Source organism: Pipistrellus kuhlii, unplaced genomic scaffold (assembly GCF_014108245.1).
Source record: "Pipistrellus kuhlii isolate mPipKuh1 unplaced genomic scaffold, mPipKuh1.p scaffold_m20_p_16, whole genome shotgun sequence".
In the NCBI taxonomy this organism is placed as follows: domain Eukaryota; kingdom Metazoa; phylum Chordata; class Mammalia; order Chiroptera; family Vespertilionidae; genus Pipistrellus; species Pipistrellus kuhlii.
The window spans coordinates 21,081,840-21,101,993 of NW_023425471.1; the positions used below are offsets into that span (position 1 = coordinate 21,081,840).

General features: G+C 35.9%; 1 protein-coding gene across 1 annotated transcript; it reads right to left on the reverse strand.

Moving 5' to 3' along the window:
• Positions 1 to 17,631: 17,631 nt before the first annotated feature.
• LOC118720067 (40S ribosomal protein S4, X isoform-like) lies at positions 17,632 to 18,524 on the reverse strand. The gene has a single exon (XM_036440024.2). It carries the CDS (start codon positions 18,483 to 18,485, stop codon positions 17,694 to 17,696), a length of 792 nt encoding a protein of 263 aa, XP_036295917.1. The 5' UTR covers positions 18,486 to 18,524; the 3' UTR covers positions 17,632 to 17,693.
• Between the last annotated feature and the right edge of the window lie 1,630 nt (positions 18,525 to 20,154).

Genomic DNA, 20,154 nt, shown 5'->3' on the forward strand with positions numbered 1-20,154 from the left:
GATGATTAGTGAATTTGAGCATGTTTTCATATGTCTCTTGGCCTTCCTTCTGTTTTCTTTCAAAAAGTAACTTTTAGGTCCAATGCTCATTTTTTATTAGATCATTTATCTTTCTTTTGTTATGTTGTATGAGTTCCCTGTAAATGTTGGGGATTAAACCTTTATTAATATTGGCAAATATGTTCTCCCATACAATGGGCTTTGTTGTTTTGTTGTTAGTTTCTTTTGCTGTGCAGATATTTTTATTTTGATGTAGTCACATTTCTTTATTTTTCAATGTCCTGGGAGCTGTATTGGTAAACACAATGCAACAACATATGTCTGATATTTTGAGCCTGTGAATTTCTCTAGATTTTTATGTATTTCCATCTTACATTTAAGTCTTTTATTCATCTTGAATTTATTTTTGTGTATGGTGCAAATTGATGGTATAGTTTCATTGTTTTACATGTATCTGTTCAATTTTCCCAACACCATTTATTGAAGAGATTGTGTTGACTCCACTGTATGCTTTTAGCTTCTTTGTCAAACATTAATTGAGAATAATAGCTTGGGTTGATTTCTGGGTTCTCTATTCTATTCCATTGGTCAATATGTCTGTTCTTGTGCCAATAACAGACTCAGAACAAGTATATACTATATGATTATATTTACATAAAAATTTAGAAAATGCAAACTAAACTATAGTGAGAGAACATATGAGTAGTCTTATAATTATGGGGGGAAAGCCATAGAGTGGAATTAAAAAGGGACAAATGGGAACTTTTGAGTTTCATAAATGTGTTTTCTATCTTGATTTTGGAGTGCTTTCTGGATATGTGTGTATATATATTACATTTTGTACATCAATATGCAAAATTTTTGTATTCTGCAATAAAGCAGTTAAAATTTTAAGTAAAATTACAATTTTCAAACAAATCAAGAGGTTGACTGAAAAAGAACTATCTTTGTCCTTATATGCACCATAAGTTATTTCCATGCCTTTCATATTAAGTAGTAGGATAAAGATCTATGCTATTGTACATATTTTCTATCATAGACTGACTCAAATAACACTTTGCTTAAAGAGAAATATTATTTACAGTGGATATATAACTTCATATACCTTTTTAAAATGTTGTTTCCTTTTTGCAATTTGGCGTGAATATTTTGGCCTTGCACAGCTTACTAATTAATTTTCTAGAAACCAAAAGTTATATCTGTGGTGTTTTTTTTCTAAGTTATTTGCTTGATTCGGATAAGACTATGCTTCTTATGTAATACTTTCTATTTTCAACTCCAGATTCACATAGAATGAGTTTATTTAGTACAATTGCCTTATATATAAACAATGACCAAAAAAATCACAAGTATATGATTCATTTATATCTATAATAATAAAGGTGTCATATGCTAAGAAGACTGGACATCCTTCTGGACTAAGCCAGTCTGCAAGGAAAGCCTTGAGTCCTGGGTGTCAGAAGGAAGCCAGTGCCAACAGCTGGGGGAAGGAACGCCTACTCTTGCATAATTTCATGGGCCTCTAGTGACTATATAAAATACTGACCTACTTAAGATGATTGAATAGATAATAAATACATCTATTACACACTATGTTAAAGAATAATTCTTAAATAATGATCAAATAGCAGTTTCATGAATGGTGTGATCTCTCATGAAGCATCACGATTTTCAATGACATACTTTACTAAATCTTGAAAGTACATGAGTATGTTTTTCCCATCTCATGGAATACTAGTATATCTCAATGCTTGCCCACAAAGATATCTCTGATGGAAAATTCATTTTTAACTTCATCACCTGTTTTCAATGCCAGATGCTTTTCCATACTTTCTGAATCAGCAAATCTTCTGGAGTAACAAAGCTTACATTTTCTCCACACTCAGACATGCTTCTTATTCCAGCTAACAGGGACTCATGCATTTTCTTACAACCCTTCTAGGGACCTCAGCACATAGTACTTGGATAGCCCTGGAGATCAGTGATTTTCATAAATGAGTGATTACTACCTACATATATTTTGATTCAGCATGCCCTTAATTAAGCCCAGCTGCCAGTATAAGTTTTTTTTCCTCATGTTATTTCAAAACCAGTAGTTTCAATATGATAAGCATTCAAATAAATGTTTCCATTGGTAAAAGGAAATGTGAGAATATATTGCCACTACATATATATGCATGTGTGTTTGTTTCCTGTGGAATTCCTTATCTGATTTTTTTATGAGTTTGTCTTCTGCCTGCATCTTCTTTCTTACTCTGTGGAATGCGGAAGACTTCGTAGCATCATGGCTTTTTAAAAATTATCTTTTGTGATGACAGTTAATAAGATTATATGAGGTATATAGGATTATATAAAAGGTTTCAAGTGCACATTTCTATGATACATGATTCCTATATTGTATTGTGTGCTCACCACCCAAAGTCAAATTTTCTTCTGTCACCATATATTTGACCCCTTTTCTCTCTATTACCCTCTCCCCATTCCTTTCTGGTAGCCACCATACAGGTGTCTGCATCTATGAGTTTTTGTGTGTTTGTTTTTCATTTGTTCATTTGTTACTTTCAGTTTTATATTTTACATATGAGTGAAGTCATATGGTTCTTAACTTTTTCTGTCTGCCATAAGAAAAGATGAAATATTGCCATTTGCAACAACATGGTTATTTTATAGTTGTTATTCCCACTTACAAAGACTGAAGAATCTATGTAGGCTGTTCGGGAGAAACTATCAGCCACCTTCTACTCAGAAAATGTCTGAGTTAATTAACAAGAACTGTTGTAGCAGTTAATAGTCTTGAATTCTATAATTAATTGTGGCTCTGTGAAGTCATTAGCTGATATTACACTTAATTTTCCCACCAGGAAGAGAACATTTGGGAATCAGTGGTCTAAATCATTGAGTTACATATAAATGAACATCCAAAATTACCTTTTAAAATATCTGATGAGTGGGCCAATCAAATACTTTAAATTACAAATATAGGAACTGATTTTTTCTAAACTTAAAAGTCTCAGGTATTAACAGTGCCTTGGAAGACAGGGGATTGCCAAGTGTATTGCAATAGATGTAATTTCACTGTTTCTAAAAAATTAGTAAAATTGCATAACATTTTATTTTTATTTAAATTAATCCCCTGCCAAAAAAGCTAATAATCAGTGGTTTCCTTCTTGTAATATTTCATTTGATATTTTAAGAAAGTAAAGAAGATATTGAGAATAATTTAGAACTGGAGCAAAGGAAAAAAAAAACTCTATCAGCTGCTTTTTTTCCTTTCTCCATAAACGAAAGTAAATATTGTTTTCTCTGCATTGTAAAAAAACAAAACAAAACAACAACAACAAACAAACAAAACCTAATTCAACAGTTGATTGTAGAGTTAAACAAGGAAGTATATCCTTTTAAAGGTATTTTTATAAGTGACATAGTCAAGTCTAATTCTTCTGTTTAAATCTGATAAATGAGTATTCTAGATGGCAGCAACATTTTGGAAATAAAATGATTAATTCTCATTGATGTCAATTTCTTAGCATGGGAAACAGCTTTTACTCTCAAAATGACTAATTGAATTTTGATTCAAATAATGAAAGAGCTAATTCAAATAACTTAAATATGAGATCCCCCCCCCCTCACACACACACACTGATCACAATATTCAGGTGCTCATACCTATTTTATACAACCCATACAACATTTTATAGACAAATACAAGGAGCAATGGAAGAAAATACTGGAGCTAGACTAGGGGTGTCGAACTCAATCAGAGAAGGGGCCAAAATCTAAAATCCAGCCTAAATCGTGGGCCGAATGGTTTACTGAACAGTCATAAACTGTCATTGTGATGGAAACGCAGCGGAGTGCAGTGATGACAGCGCGGTGCGGGCCACATTGCAAGGCCTGGCGGGACGGATTTGGCCCGCGGGCCTTGTGTTTGACACATGTGAGCTAGACAATATAGTATCAATGAATACAAGTTGTCTTGTATAAATATAGATTGTTATTCTTATGGAAAGATATCATGAGAAATTTTTGAGGTTACTATTATTGAGTGAAAAAAAACCCTGTTATGAAGCATCAAGGATATGCTTCTCAATGTCAGGATCTATGCCGTAACTTATATATTGAGTGGCCAGATTATTATGACCACCTGATGCTTGTAGGAAAAATAGCCGTACCCTGCATCATATGGGATATGGAAGCCAAAGGCCTGTTCGAACACTTTTACTGTCTGCAGTTACCAAGATAAAACTTCTCCAATTCACACAGGAACACAAGAATTAGACAGTCGAGCATTAGAAAAAAATCATGTGGTTTGATGAATCATGTTTCCAGTTGCATCATGTAGGGGGCAGAGTGAGAATTTTGCAGAAACATCATAAAAGCATGCACCCCACATGTATGAGTACAACACTTCAAACTGGTGGAGGCAGTGTTTTTGTTTGGGGCATGATATGGACCCTTTAATTCATGTGGAACAACATCTGAATAGCACAACATGCCTTTGCTGATCAAGTTCATGCTGTCATGTTGGTGGCCTATCCCAATGGAGATCGCTTCTTCCAACAAGACAATGTACCATGTAACGGTGCTCATATTGTGCAGGAGTAGTTTCAAGAACACGAGGGAGACTTTATCTTACTTAGGTGGGCCCCACAATCACCAGATCTCAATCCAATTGAGCATTTGTGGGACAAAGTTAAAAGAGCCATCAGGCAGCTGGTTCTACAACCATCAAATCTCACAGAACTGGACAGTGCTATTCATCAGGCATGGTGTCAGATTCCTTGCAACACCTTTCAACATATCATGGAGTCAATGCCAAGAAGAATCGCCACAGTATTGAAGGCAAAAGGTGGCCCAACAAAGTGCCGATGGAGTGGACATAATTATCTATCTATCCATATGGACTAGGGCTGGGGCTGGAGCTGGGGTTGGGGCATATATAAGGTGACCAGACTTCCCTCTTTTGGCTGGACAGTCCAGATTTTTAACAATTTGTCCCGCATCCCGCGACGTTTGAAAAAAGTCTCAATTCTTTCCATAAATCAAAATAAGTCATCAATGTACTTATTTTATATATATAAATATATATATATATATATATATATATATATATATATATATATATATATATATATATATAATATGTATGTAGTATTGTTACAGGTTTTTGCATTATTTGATATGAATTCAAATGACATTGGGTTATTGGTTGAAGACTCCCTTTTATATTTCTTTTTTTAAAAAAATATATTTTATTGATATTTTACAGAGAGGAAGGGAGAGAAATAGAGAGCTAGAAACGTCAATGAGAGAGAAACATTGACCAGCTGCCTCTTGCACACCCCCTACTGGGGATGTGCCCACAACCAATGTACATGCCCTTGGCCGGAATCGAACCCGGGACCTTTCAGTCCGCAGACCGACGCTCTACCACTGAGGCAAACCGGTTTCGGCTCCCTTTTATATTTCTAAAGCTATTTTATTGGTGATGAACTTTTTGGTGTAATTTTTTTTTCGTTTTTGATTGTATTTATCTGGGAAAGTGTTTATTTTTCTTTTATTTTTTGAAAGATAATTTTGCTGTTATAGTATTTTTGGTTGGTAAGCTTCCTTTTTTTTTTAATCACTTTAAATATATGTTTCCATTTTATTTTGTCCTGCAAGATTTCCACAGAGAAAACTAGTGAGACTTATGGCAGTCCCATGTACATGACAAAACACTTTTATCTTGCCACCTTCAAATTTCTCTTTGTTTTTGATTATCAATAATTTGATTAGAATTTGCCTTGCTATATATTTTGGAGGGTTGTCTTATTTTTTGTCTTTTGGTCTTCTTGAATCTGTATGCCCATTTCTCTCCAAAGATTTAAAAAGTTTACCCAGCGTTTCTTTAAATAAGTTCTGTAGTCCTCTCTTTCCTTTCTGTGACATGCATAATGTATATACTGCTATTATTTCTTCATTTTAAAATTCTTTATTATTTTTTCCTCTGACTAAATAATTTTAAATAGCCTATTGAATTCACTGATTATTTCTGCTTAATGTTGTTTGCTTAAAAAAAAAAACTATAGTAATTTTTAAGTTTAGGTATTATATTTTTCACCTCCAAATTTTCTATTTGTTTCTTTTTAATATTTTTTATATCTTTGTTAATATAATATTATTGTTCATGCATTATTTTCTTGAGCTCATTGAGTTTCTTTATGATATTTATTTTAAATCATTTATCTAGTAATTGATATGCTTCTGTTTCTGTAGTGTCAGTTTCTGGATATTTATTTTTTCCTTTGATTTGGCAGTCTTTCCCTGTTTCTTCCTGTATCTCATATCTTTGTATTGACATCTGCATATGTTAAAAAGCAGCCACATTTTAAAATAATTTTATGGAAACAACCAGGAAAAAAACATAATTTTAGACTAATTTTGAATAAGGGAAGAATCTCATCAATCAACCTGGGTAAAGGTTCTGAGGACCTCTGAAAACATTCTTATGGGAAGTAAATTTGCTGGGCCTGCACGTAAAATTTGTTTATTAGATAGACTTGTTGGATTCTTTTTCAGGAGATTCCAGTCTTTTGCTTCCTCTGGTCTGTCTTTAACACTTGTTTTACATGTGCAAGTTGCCTAGTGCTCTCTTATTTTCTGTGGCCACCAAGTGTTCAGAGCATGCCAATTCTTTGTTAGTACTCATAGACAGGCAAGATAAATACCAGTCTAATGAGAACCCCTCCAAAAAAGGCAGGGCAGACTCATACTCAATCCCAAGGATACAGTTGCTTGAGGGACTGCAGTGTGTCTTGCCTCATTCAGATAGCTTGCTGTGGGCAGCATGGCTTAGTGTGAATGAAGAGAGTGCACAATCTGATACTTCTTTCTCAGGAGTGAAGGAGAGGAGTGGAACACATGCCTACTGTACTGGCTTTTCAAAAGGCTGACCAAGGGACTAGGTCCTGTCTCATTTAGTTCAATGCACAACTAACTTAAGCATTCTTTGATGCCTGTAAGTTACTGAAATGAAGGAGAGCATCAAGGAGTCTTGCTGTAGATACCACAGCTCAACTTGATTGGAAAAAAAAAGGAACTTGAAAGTATACAAAAATCAAACCTGATTAATAAAAATAGCTATATAGACAGATACAAAAAAACTGTAACTCTGTAACACTGGTACATAATTCACTTTTAATTATCATGTAGAAGTTGAAAGATAAAAAGATAAAAATAACTAACTATAAAAATATATGAATAAACAATATAAAATATATAATTTGGGACATCAATAATATAAATATTTGGAGAAGTATATGAATGGAGTTTATGCATTCAATTTAAATTGTTAACAGCTTAAAATAGATTGCTTTGTTTTATGTTCCATGGTAGCCAAAAAGAAAATACCTATAAAAATACACAAAAGAAAATAATAAAGTTATCAAACATCACTACAAAATTCAAAAAACAAGAAAAAACAAAACAAAACAAAATAAGGGTAAGAAATCTACAAGTCAAACAGAAAACCATGAACAAAACTGCAATAATTAGTCAAGTAAAAATGAATTACTTTCCAGGCAAAAAATGTAGAGACCACTTCCCATCAAGATGTGGAGTAGATAAACGCTGTGTTTCCTGCTCTGATGTTCACTTCAAAATTACAACTAAATTACAGAACAACCACACTGGATAACTCCCTGAATATGACCCTTTATAACTAAAGATATATAAAAAAAAAATCCACATCATGAGTGGTAGGGAGGGTAGAGAAGTGAAAAATGGATTATTTTTCCTGATTCCATGCCCACATGAAGAAGTGAAGAATCAAGAGGGGTAATGGGGAGAGATCAACCAAAGAACTTTTATGCATTCATATAAGCATAACCAATGGACACAGACCCTTCGTTGTGGGGGGTGAGAGGCGGTGTGAGGGCAGAAGCAGGGGGTTGGGAGGGAAATCAGGAGATAAGAACACATATGTTATACCTTAATCAATAAAGAAGTAAAAAAGAGGGATATCTCAGATGTGTATAGTTTACCCTTGAGTAACAAGGAGTCTCCCCTTGACACTAGGCTCCACATCCTGAAGCACCAGTGCAAGGAAGAGGAGTCCCCATGCCATTTGCTTGTGCAAAATCAGTGATTATTCAATCCAGGTGAGACAGGGCTGTCTGTATACTCAGGCATCCTTTTTGAAGGCTCCAAGCACAGACTCACTAACTCACAAATGCTTTATGCTGGGAAAGCAGCTCAATAAAAGCCATGGACATAAAAAGACATGGAATTTTCCGGCTTAAAGGCAATAGCTGGAGTAGTATCTCTCTTTGGAATAAAATAGTTTGCCAGTGGCATTCTTCTTTTGTTGAGCCCACCTCCACACAATCAGCATATGTAGGCAGATACTAAATCTGTATCTCTATTAACCTGGCTAATACCATTCACACAACCCTCATGATTCCCTGAGATCCCATCCAACCCAAGTCAGGAGCCTGGCCAGAATTTCTTTTAACAGTTATTCCACATAAGTTGTCAACCTCAGCACAAGCTTTCAAATTTCCTAAAATATCTCTGAATTCCACAAAGCCTAAACATGGGTGGCCTCAACATGCCCTGTGTCTTGCTAAGTGACTTCAAGCACGATATTAATGTGACAGGCCTCAGTTTTCGGCATAGTCTCTTCCAAACCCAGCACAGGCAGCAGTCTGTATGAAGATCACTTTGTAGCTCCTACTACGTGGCCCCAGGCTGATAAGAAGCAACAGCTGACATTGGTCTGCACTGGAGCCCCTCTTAAATGTCCCAATAACAAGACACCTTGTAGATAAATTCAGATCATACTAAAGCACGATCCAAATAGCTCCACAAATGACATACCCAAAGACAAGACTCAGTAGGCCTATGTCTTCCCTAAAACAATCATCACTGCATGGTGTAAGCCCCAGAACAACCACTTATGTACTGTAATCACAGCCAATCCTCACAGCCAGTCAGTATGAGAGCCAGTTCTACACATGAATATGTTAATAGGAATGAACATTCAACTCAAGCAGGACAAACACAACCCACCCAAGGGACACCCCTAGAGTTGCCACTTCATGTGATCAGGGAGACTGATAGAGCTATTAACTTCCTTCTCAAGACTGCTTTCACTGTGTTCCATAGATTTCTGACTGTTGTGTTTTCATTGTCATCTTTTGCTTGATTTTTTTAATTTCTTTGTGGATCTCTCTGATAACCCAGTCATTGTTTAATAGCATGCTGTTTAGTCTCCATGTGTTTGATATTTCTTGGGTTGTTTTTATTGTAGTTGATTTCCAGTTTTATGTCTCTGTGAACTGAGAAGATTCTTGATATGATTTCCATCTTGAATTTGAAGAGACTTTGCCTGTGACCCAATATGTGGTCTATCTTTGAAAATGACCCATGTGCCCTTGAGAAGAATGTATATTCTGTGGCTTTGGGGTGAAAAGTCCTAAGGATTTCAATTAACTCCATCTGGTCTAGTGAGTCATTTAGATTGATGCTCCTTTGCTGATTTTTTGTTTAGAGGATTTGTCCAATAGTGATAGTGGGATATAAAGTCTCCTACTATTATATGATTGTATTGTTGTCAATCTCTCCCTTGGTATCCTCCAGGAGTTTTTTTTTTTTTTTTTTTTTTTTTTTTTTTTAATGTATTTGTGTGCTCCTGTATTGGGTGCATATATGTTTAACAGAGTTATTTCTTCTTGTTGGATTGCTCCCTTTAGTATTATGAAGTGGCCTTCATTATCTTTTGTTATGCCCTTCACTCTGAGATATAATTGGTCAGATATAAGTATTGCTACCCCAGCCATTTTTATTCTTTTTTAAAACTTCTTTATTGATTAAGGTATCACATATTTGTCCTCAACCCCCATTCCAGTCCCCCACCCCTCCCCACTCATGTCCTCACCCCCTATTGTCCTTGACCACTGGTTAGGCTCATATATATGCAAATACATCTTTTGGTTGATCTCTTCCTTTTATCCCCACCCTCTCTTTGAGGTCCATCAGTCTGACCCATGGCTCCTTATCTTTGGGTTTGTTCTTGTTCATCAGTCTATGTTTTTCACCATTTCCTCCAGATGAGTGAGATCATGTCCTACTGGAAATATATTTATAATAATAAAAAATGAGACAAGCTATAATCGTTATGCTGAAAGGCATATGAATCTGTCTGTAGTGAGTTTCTTTCTGGATTTTTTTTCATTTTCATTAGCCTGAAAAACCTTTTCCATCCCTTCACCCTCAGTTTGTGTGCATCTTTTTTTCTGAGGTGGATTTCTTGTAGAGAGCAGATATATGTGTCTTGTTTTCTTATCCAATCCCTTACCCTATATCCTTTGATTGGGGCATTTAATCCATTTACATTTAAAGTTATTATTGATAGGTCCTTATTTGTTACCATTTTTCTTCCTTACCTCTTTGTTCCTTCTTTTCTTCTATGTCTTTCTTTCTTTCTTTCTTTCTTTCTTTCTTTCTTTCTTTCTTTCTTTCTTTCTTTCTCTCTCTCTCTCTCTCTCTCTCTCTCTCTCTCTCTCTCTCTCTCTCTCCCTTCCTCCCTCCCTCCCTCCCTCCCTCCCCCCCCCCCCTCTCTCTCTCTCTCTCTCTCTCTCTCTTTCTTCTTTCTTTCTTTCTTTCTTTCTTTCTTTCTTTCTCTTTTTTTTCAGCAGAACCTTTAGCATTTCTTGCATTGCTGCTTTGGTGGTGATAAATTCCCTTAGTCCTTTTTTGTCTGTGAAGCATCTGACTTCACCTTCAATTTTAATTGATAGCCTTGCTGGGTACAGTATTCTTGGATTTAGACCCTTCCTTTGTATGACTTTGTATATCTCATTCCATTCCCTCTGGCCTGATAAGTTTCTGTTGAGAAAACAGTCACTAGTCTGATGCGGGTTCCTTTGTATGTAATTTTCTGTCTCTCTCTGGCCACTTTTAAGATTCTTACTTTGTTGTTGGTGTTTGCCAATTTACTTATAATGTGCCTCAGCGTCATTCTTTTGGGGTTCATTTGGCTTGGGACTGTGTGAGCTTCTTAGATTTGTGTGTGTGTGTGTGTTTTTTTTCTTTCCTATATCAGCGAAGTTTTCTGTCATTATTTCTATTTCAAACAGGTTTTCCATTCCTTGCTCAGTTTCCTCTCCTTCTGCAACCCCTATCCTGCAGATGTTGTTTTGCTTTTCTTGTCCCAAAGTTCTCTTAGGCTCTCCTGCTTTTTAATTTTTTTCTAGAAGCTGCTCTACTTGAGTATTTTTTCCCACCTACTCTTCTAGTTCACTGATGCTGTCTTCTGCTTCTTCTAGTTACTCTTGATTCTTTCTATTGAGTTATTTACAGCAGCAATATTATTTTTCATTTCTTCTTGGTTCTTCTTCATTTCCTCTTGGTTCTTACTCAAATGGTCAAATTTGTCTTCCATTCTTTTTCGCCACCTTCTCACCATATCTCTTAATTCTTTCTCTTACAGGTTGCTTGCCTCTATTTTGTTTTACTTACTTTTATGGTGATGCCTGCTTTTCTTTAATATGTGGGCTGTTCCTTTGTCTCCCCATGGTTTCTCTTCTTCAGATGTCTGGTTATGTAGTTCTATCTTTCCTGTGTTGACTTAAAAACACAAAAATACAACACACAAGGCACTGAACAAAAATGTATTCACTATATTAATAACCCCCAATAAAGGTGTCCACCAAAAAGAGAAATTTATGGGACAGGAGAGAAAGAAGAAGAGGAAAAAGAAAGAAAAAAGGAGTTCCAAAATGAAATTGGGGAAAGGGAAAAAAGTAAGAGAGAAAAGAAAGAGATTTAGAAGGAAAAGGGGAACAAACTATATACAAACTATATATATGGGGAGAAACCTCCAAGAGAATTGCCATTAATCCCAGCAAATGCCAGTAATAAGTACCTGGATATTAATACAAACTACAAACAACAACTTATATCAAGTGAGGCAAGGGAAAACAGAAGCAAAAAACAAACAAAACAAAGCAAAAAAAAAAAGAATAAGCAAAATAATCTTACCAAAAAAGCATAAAAATTGATATAATCAATGTTCTAGCAAACAACAACAAAAAGATAGAGAGAAAAAACAATTTTTTAGATAGTTAAGACAGTGAAGAGAGAGGTGTGTATGTACTTGAAGCAGGGGATTGGAAATTAGATATATTAATAGGGTGAAATTTTAACAGGCAGTAACCAGAAAGAATAGAGAAAATCTAAAGCAGGAAAAGGGTAAGAGAAACAAGACACCAAAAGGGTAAACTTTAAGAAGAGAGTGATGGCATAATGGTAAAGTTGAGATAGAGTAAAAAGATACTAAAGGAACAGTGAAAATACAATGCAGAACACTAATCCCAAAGTAAAATGAAGAAAAAATAAATGACACCTTAAAAAAAAAAAAGGTAATTTAGTAGTAGCAAGAATATTGATTGAAAATAAAAATGTGCCGAAACCGGTTTGACTCAGTGGTAGAGCATTGGTCTGCGGACTGAAAGGTCCCGGGTCGATTCTGGTCAAGGGCATGTACATTGGTTGCGGGCACATCCCCTGTAGGGGGTGTGCAAGAGGCAGCTGGTCGATATTTCTCTCTCATCGATGTTTCTAGCTCTCTATCTCTCTCCTTTCCTCTCTAAAAAAATCAATAAAATATATTTTTTAAAAAAGAAAATAAAAATGTGACAATTAAAAAGGCAAAATCATGTGAGTAAAAAAGAAAAAAAATAGTTTCTTAAATAAAATATGAAAAAATTAAAAATAAAAGGTACAGTAGTACATTGTTATGTACTTCCTCTATTGTTATGTTTGGCACTCCTGTTTCCCAGGCAGTTTCCTGTGTTCCGTTGCACCTTGATGTTGTAAGCCAGTCCTGATTTTTAAGCAGGTGGTGTCTTAATTTCTTGTATTCCTTTATTTTTTATTACACAAGAGTCAATTTGTGATTCAGCCTCTGGATGGCAGTGTTTCTGCATTGACTTCCAGGTCTATATATGGCCTGTCTAGCCTGTGCTTAGATCCTGCTTTCCCTGTGTCACTCAATACCATTTGTTGGAGTGGGCTGCACCAGAGATGGCTCTTGCATGGTCACTTAAGGCTCTGATCCCCACGTTCCAGAAAAACAACTTTCCCCTGCAGTCTCCTAGCATGTCCCCAACTAGGTGATCCTATGTATCAGGCTTAATGATCAGAAGCAAGGATTTGAAGAGGAAAAAGCCCAAGTGTGTGAACAATGGGGCTGGACACAAGTCTGTGCAGTCCCCTTTTCCCCCTTGGGTCTAAGCAGCTGGCACACTTTTAAATTTTTTAGGCTGTCCTTTTCAATCAGATCAAAATAGGTTGCCTTTTAGAGTTCCCTTCTGTTAGCAGCTCTGAGTACCCCCTTTCACATGCATGGATCATGCCAGCCCCAACAGCCACAGATTGTTCTAGGCACAGATTTCCCCTTGTCCTCGATCTCCCACAGTGTGCGTGTTTCTCTCTCTCGCTGGGACCAGAGACCTCACCTTATCCCAGGCAAAATCTGACCTTTCTGTGGTGGAGTGTAGAGCTCCTCTGAACCCATGTGTTTGCACCAATTGGGGACCGGTGTTTTGGGGTTCGCAGCTGTTAGGTGGTTGCCGCAGTTGTAGATTTTCAGGCTTCCTATAACATCCACTTTACCCTTCAAGGTGGCATGGTCTTGGAGTCTGAGCCCATAGTTCTGGGAGGAGACCCAGCAGCAGTGGGGGCTGCCTGGTCAGGGGAACTCAGTCCAGCTGTCCCCAACTTCTCCTGGAGTATAGCTGTCCCTTAACTTGCCAACAAATACTCCCCGTGTGACCTTCAGTTGTTCTTTCTATCTGCTCCGGGACAAAGCTCGGGACCCATCTGTCTATTCCACCACCATTTCTCTTCCACCTCTTCCATTTGTTTATGTCTTCCTCTATAGCTTTTTTCCATGTCCTGTAGTTTTCTAAGTATAAGTCTTTTTTGTCCTTGGTTAAGTTTACTTCTAGGTATTTTAATTTTTTTTGGTCCAATGGTAAATGGGATTTTTTTTTTTTCATTTGTCTTTCTGTGAGTTCATTATTGGTGTATAAAAAAGCCATAGATTTGTAGGTGTTAATTTGTATTCTGCTACATTGCCAAATTCATTTATTAGGTTTAGTAGTTGTTGTTTTTTTAATGAATTTTTTGAGATTTAATATTCTTAACTCATCATTAAATTTCTTAGAACTGCCTTCTTGTTTTTCCAAAATTCTTGTGTGTCAGAAAACTTGCATTATTCTTGATATTTCGTGGGGGTATAATTCTGTTATACAAAAGTGTAAGTAATAAGTTTAGTACAGTTTATCCAATTACTCTTCCTCGGTTGTTTTCCTTTAAACTTGTTCTGTTGAAGATGTGTCAAGCATTATTTTTAAAAATTTCCCACTGATTTATTTGAAATACATTTGTGAGGTTGCTTTGAAAATTTTGTGTTGTTTAGAGAGGTGCAAGAATACAAGAATACATTAGCTTTTTATAAATGTAAGGGGGAGCTTTAAATCATAGTGATATTTTTAAATATATGTAGTTCTGCTTGCTTACCATTAATGTTCCATTGTGATTTAAATGGTACTTGAAAGGGACAGCTTTCTATCTGATTGCTTAGAATCCTCATCCTGATGTACTTTTTCATGCTATTTTCTTGAAGTTTATTGCAATGTTACATTTTTAAAATAAATGTTTTAAAATAAAAAGTCTAGAGTTACAGAATTATTGCAAAGGTTGTTTCTACAATATATACCGCAGTAGTTTTCAGTATTTCAGTATGTTACATTTGTATTGTTTATAACAATTAATGAACCAACATTGATAAAAAGGTATTAAGTAATGTATATACATTATTCATATATTCTCAAATTTTTACCAGTCCTTTTTCTATTCCAAAATATCACATCACATTTATGAGTCATGTTCTTTTTCTTAGACTCCTCCCTTGGTTTTAATAATTTCTTAAACTTCCCTTATTTTTATAATCATGACAGTTTTGAGGATAACTGATTATATATTTTGTAGGATGTTCTCTAATTGGGATTTGTATGTTTTTTTCACATGTTTAGAACTCGTGTGGTATTTTTCACATGCTTTAGAGAGGAAGACGACAGAGGTAATGTGCCATTTTTATCACATCATATCACAGGTATCTCCTATCAATATGATGTTTCCCTGTTGAGTTTGACCATGATAACCAAGCTTGAGATAATGTTTGTCAGGTATCTCTACTGTAAAACTGTTTTTTTTCTTTTATATCCCTGTATCTATACTGTACTCTAGAAGGAAATCACTATATGCATCCTGCACTTAAGGAATGGGAATTCTGCTGCAACTGTTTGAGGGAGGGATATCTAAATAAATTTGAATCCTTCTGTATATAGCACTTATCTATTTTGTACCATTACTTTCTTTATTCAATAATTTACTTATAATAAGATATTTATTTCATACTTTGGGTTAAAAAACAATACCATTTTCTTATTTTGTTGCTCAAAGTGTTTCATCTTTGGTCAGTGGAAGCTCTTTTAGTTAGCTCTTGTGTACTTTTTATATTCAGCAATTAATTTTTGAACACCTTCTTAACCTTTGGCACTGCAAGATGCTTCAGGATAATTTTCCATATTTTGTTCCCCATTCTTAAAATCAACAATTTTCTAAGGGTATCTTCATTCTTTTATTGCAGACATATATTAGAAATCAAGAACATGATGCTGGGTGTGCTCATTGCTATTTGGATATTATTGCTTCCATACCCTCTCAGCTGATGAGATAGGGCAATATAATTTGTGTATCATATATACATATATCTATAAATATTTTTCTATGTAAACATTTTATCTATATTAAGCCAAACATAAAACCATCCTGATATTTCAACCCTAATCTATTGCTAGAGAGATCATCCTATCCACTCCCATTGCTTATCTGTGTCCTAATCCAACAGTAAAAAATTTGGTGTATGTTTTTAAAGGAGATTGTTGAATGGTCCTTGAAGCAGGATGTTTCTCTGATTTGATTAAGGGATGTCACTGGCATGCAACATTCTGGTATGATCCTGCTGTTACTGATCTCTATGATTTGTACACATAACGAACATCTGAAGACAAAACATTTGGAAACCTAAATAATGAAAGAAAAAGAAAAAAACCTTATCATGCCTGTTGCTTTTATGGTTTGAAATATTTTCTCCTTAATTAGTGAATTCAAACAAAACATTTAAATGGTAAGAATTATTTTTTAAAAAGGAAAATATCTGAGTTCATGATTGTTGCATCTTTTAACTATGAAGCTTTATGGGGCATTTTATTTTTCTGAGTAACTTGTTTACATAATTCTTTGATCTATAAGTAAATAATTTAATCATGATGCTTATTAGATTAAATAATTCTTTAATTTAATGACATCAAGATGGTATGAAAAATTATCAGATCATTAGTAAACATTTGCCTTATTGTTAAGTAACCATAGAAATCTATTAGTGAACAACTATCCGTTCTTTTATCTTAATGAAGTTTATTAATACTAAAATCATTTTCAGTATTTTATTTATTTTATCTAATTTAGTTTGTTGCAATTTCACTAGAATAAATACCACTTTAATAAATTCATGTCCAATATATTTCACTATTGAAGTAAAACATTTGTAAATCAATACTGCGTGCAATATTTGGAGGAGATGTATGCTTTATTTCTTTAAAAATTATCCTATATAATAAAGAGCTAATATGCAAATGGTCATCATACCCTCACACCCTTGTGCAGGAGACTGGGACCTTAGGCCAGGCCAGGGGGTCTGAGGCCATGCCCCTGACCCTGGTGCCAGGACTGAAAGACCGGAGGCTGCACCTCCACACCCTAGAGCTGGGGCCAAGGGGCCTTAGGCTGTGCCTGGGGACCTGGGGATGCACTCTCTGACTGGCACTCAGCTGGGGGACCTGAGGTTGTGCCCCCTACCCCCAGTGCACCTTGACAGGGGACCTGAGGCTGCACCCCCTACCCTAAAGGACTTGATGGGGGTGGGGACGGCCAGTCTGGGTCTTGCATGATTTTGAGGCGCCTGTAGGTGGGCGGGGACTTGACTTTGGGTCCCACAGAACACCCTAGACTCTGACAGGAGGGAGATTTTCATATTAATTTTACTAATTTTCTTTCATCTATCACACTTCTATTATAGAGAAAGGGTAAATAGCAACATTAAAATATTTATTTTAATTAAGTATCTTTTAATGTGCAGGAATTTTGTGCACTGGGCCACTAGTTTAAATATAGTAGCCTTTACTCTATAATGCAAGTTCTTAAAATATATTTATTACTATTTTCCATATTTTCTTGAAACCCAAAGTTACATGCTATTATGTCAAAAGCTATTATGTCAATCACAGTGAATAAAAACTAATCATTTGTTTTCTTGCTGTGAAATATTGTTCACAATTATTTAAAATTCTTAAACTCTTATTGCTAGTTTCTTCTAAACTCTTATTGTAGCAGCCTCAGTTATTCCTACTCAGGTTTATAAACCATATGGTTATTTTAACAACTATTTCAACAACATTAAATGTATTACTTCTGTTCTAGAATAGGCAGCAAACAATCTGGGAATCTTTTTTTTTTTTCCATGCTGTATTATCTTTAATAAAGTACAAAGACTTTTCCAATCATGTTACCTAGAGCTCACTTCACCCACTGCTCTGTTTGGCCGCCAGTCTCTTGTCTCTCTCTTCAGCAATGGTGAGGCGGATACCCTTTCCACGGGGTAGGGAAATCCATGGTTTGTTGCCTTTGCCAACTACAAAAATGTTGGAGAGCCGGGTGGCAAAGCTGTTGTCATTGGCATCTTTCACATGAACTACGTCAAAAGAACCAGGGTGCCTCTCCCTGTTGGTGATCACACCAATTCTTCCCAGGTTAGCACCTCCGGTTACCATGCACAAGTTACCAGTGTCAAACTTGATGAAATCAGTAATTTTGCCGGTCTCCAAATCGATCTGAATGATGTCGTTCACCTTGATGAAGAGATCAGGGTAGCGGATGGTGCAAGCATCATGAGTTACCAGATGAGGGATTCCTTTTGTGCCCACAGAGATCTTCCTCACTTTGCACAACTTGTACTTGGCCTCCTCAGGTGTAATAGGATGAACAGCAAAGCGGCCCTTAGTGTCATAGATCAGGCGGAAATTTTCTCCAGTCTTGTCAATGCTGATGACATCCATAAAACCAGCAGGGTAGGTTATATCAGTTCGGACCTTACCATCAATCTTAATAAACCGCTGCATGCAGATCTTCTTTACTTCATCTCCTGTTAGAGCATACATAAACCTGTTTCTTAAGAAAATGATGAGAGGGAGACATTCTCTCAGCTTGTGGGGACCGGTAGATGGCCGAGGAGCAAACACACCGGTCAGTTTATCCAGCATCCAATGCTTTGGAGCTGCTACACTCTTCAGATGCTTCTTGGGACCACGAGCCATGGCTGCTCTAGGCAAAGAAAGAGCCAATCTGGGACTCTTGAAGTCCATGGTTATCAACCAAGTGCTCCTCCCAAGTCTTTCCTTCCCCATATTTATTAAGGTAAAATTGACACATTAAACCTTTCTATGTTTAAGGTGTACAACATAATGTTTTGATATATGTACACCTCTTTAAAAAATGACCACAATCAATCTAACATATTCATCACCTTGCAAAATTATTTTTTGTGGTGAGAACACTTGAGTCTATTCTCCTAGCCAATTTCACTCATACAATTCATTATTATTAATTATAGTCATCATGCTGTCCATTGGACCAAAACATATTCATCTTATGCTGAAATTTTGTAACTTTGATCACTATCTTCCAATTTCCTTACCTCCACCCCCTCCTGTACCCCTAGTTACCACTCTTCTAAGGATGCTTCAGTTAATAGATTATTTCGATCAAATGGAAGCTTCCTTCTGAGGATGGGTCTGGATTCTAACCAACTTCCAAATGAAAGGTTCTTTTTCTGGACTGCTTTCCTGTTTTTAAATGTTCACAGCCAGTTAAAGCAAGGCTTCTTTGGAGCTGAGATTGAGCATGAACATCACGAATGAAACTTCTATACCTGTCCTGGCCACTTATGGACCACAAAAAAATGTATGCCTTGCCCTGAGACAGGTGAAATTACCCCAAGAACTTTTTATTCAGGTAAAAGTGAATCAGCTTTTATGTATTTAATCCTTGGAGATGAATATATATATAACAATCTGTTATAACCTGCTTATAGGAGCTTCAATTTTGTGCCATGGTTTGCTCAAAATATAACTGTAAGATTTGACAATTATTATAGACTATGACACAGCCAAGGAATAATAATTTTGTTGGAACTTTTTAAATTTTGTTGGAAAACCTGGACTCAGTTTGATAACTAAAAAGGATTTAAAGTAGTTTTTCAGTAGAAAGGGCATACATTTATTTTATTTTTTAAATGATTTTTATTGATTTTTAGAGAGGGAAGAAAAGAGAGGTAGAGAAAAATACTGATGTGACATTCAAATATGAACCTGCACACCCCCTACAAGGGATCAAACCTGCAACCCGAGCAAGTGCCCTGACTTGGTATCAAACCAGCAACCTTTTGATGCACAGAACTACTCCCAACCAACTGAGCCACCAGCAAGGGCAGAAAGAGAATACATTCTAAACAAGTTTTTTTCCTCCCCTTCCTTTGTTCTAGTAAATCAACAGATATTATTTTAAAATTGATATCTTACATATACAACATGAGTGATAGAAAAAAATCTGGAAAGTGAGGAACTCATTCTGATTGTACACTATTTCAATATAGTATATACGAGAGGCCTGTTACATTAAATTCATGCATGGAGCGGGGGTCCCCTCAGCCCAGCCTGCACCCTTTCCAATCTGGGTCCCCTACGGGATGTCTGACTGCTGGTTTAAGCCCTATACAAGGGAATGGGCCTAAACTGGCAGTCAATCATCCCTCTCACAATCCAGGACTGCTGGCTCCTAATATCGGGTCTAGTAATAATTAATGTCGTTTTTAAACATTCGTTTAAAATCTTGCTTGGCGTTGACTTGTATTGACATAACCTTCAAACAAGTGGCATCTACAGAATGTGTGAAGTGCAATTAACAAGTTTTGCTTGAAAAAGTTTG

What these genes read in the sequence shown, in the direction of transcription:
- LOC118720067 (XM_036440024.2), bottom strand. Translation starts at nt 18,485, where the DNA reads ATGGCTCGTGGTCCCAAGAAGCATCTGAAGAGTGTAGCAGCTCCAAAG.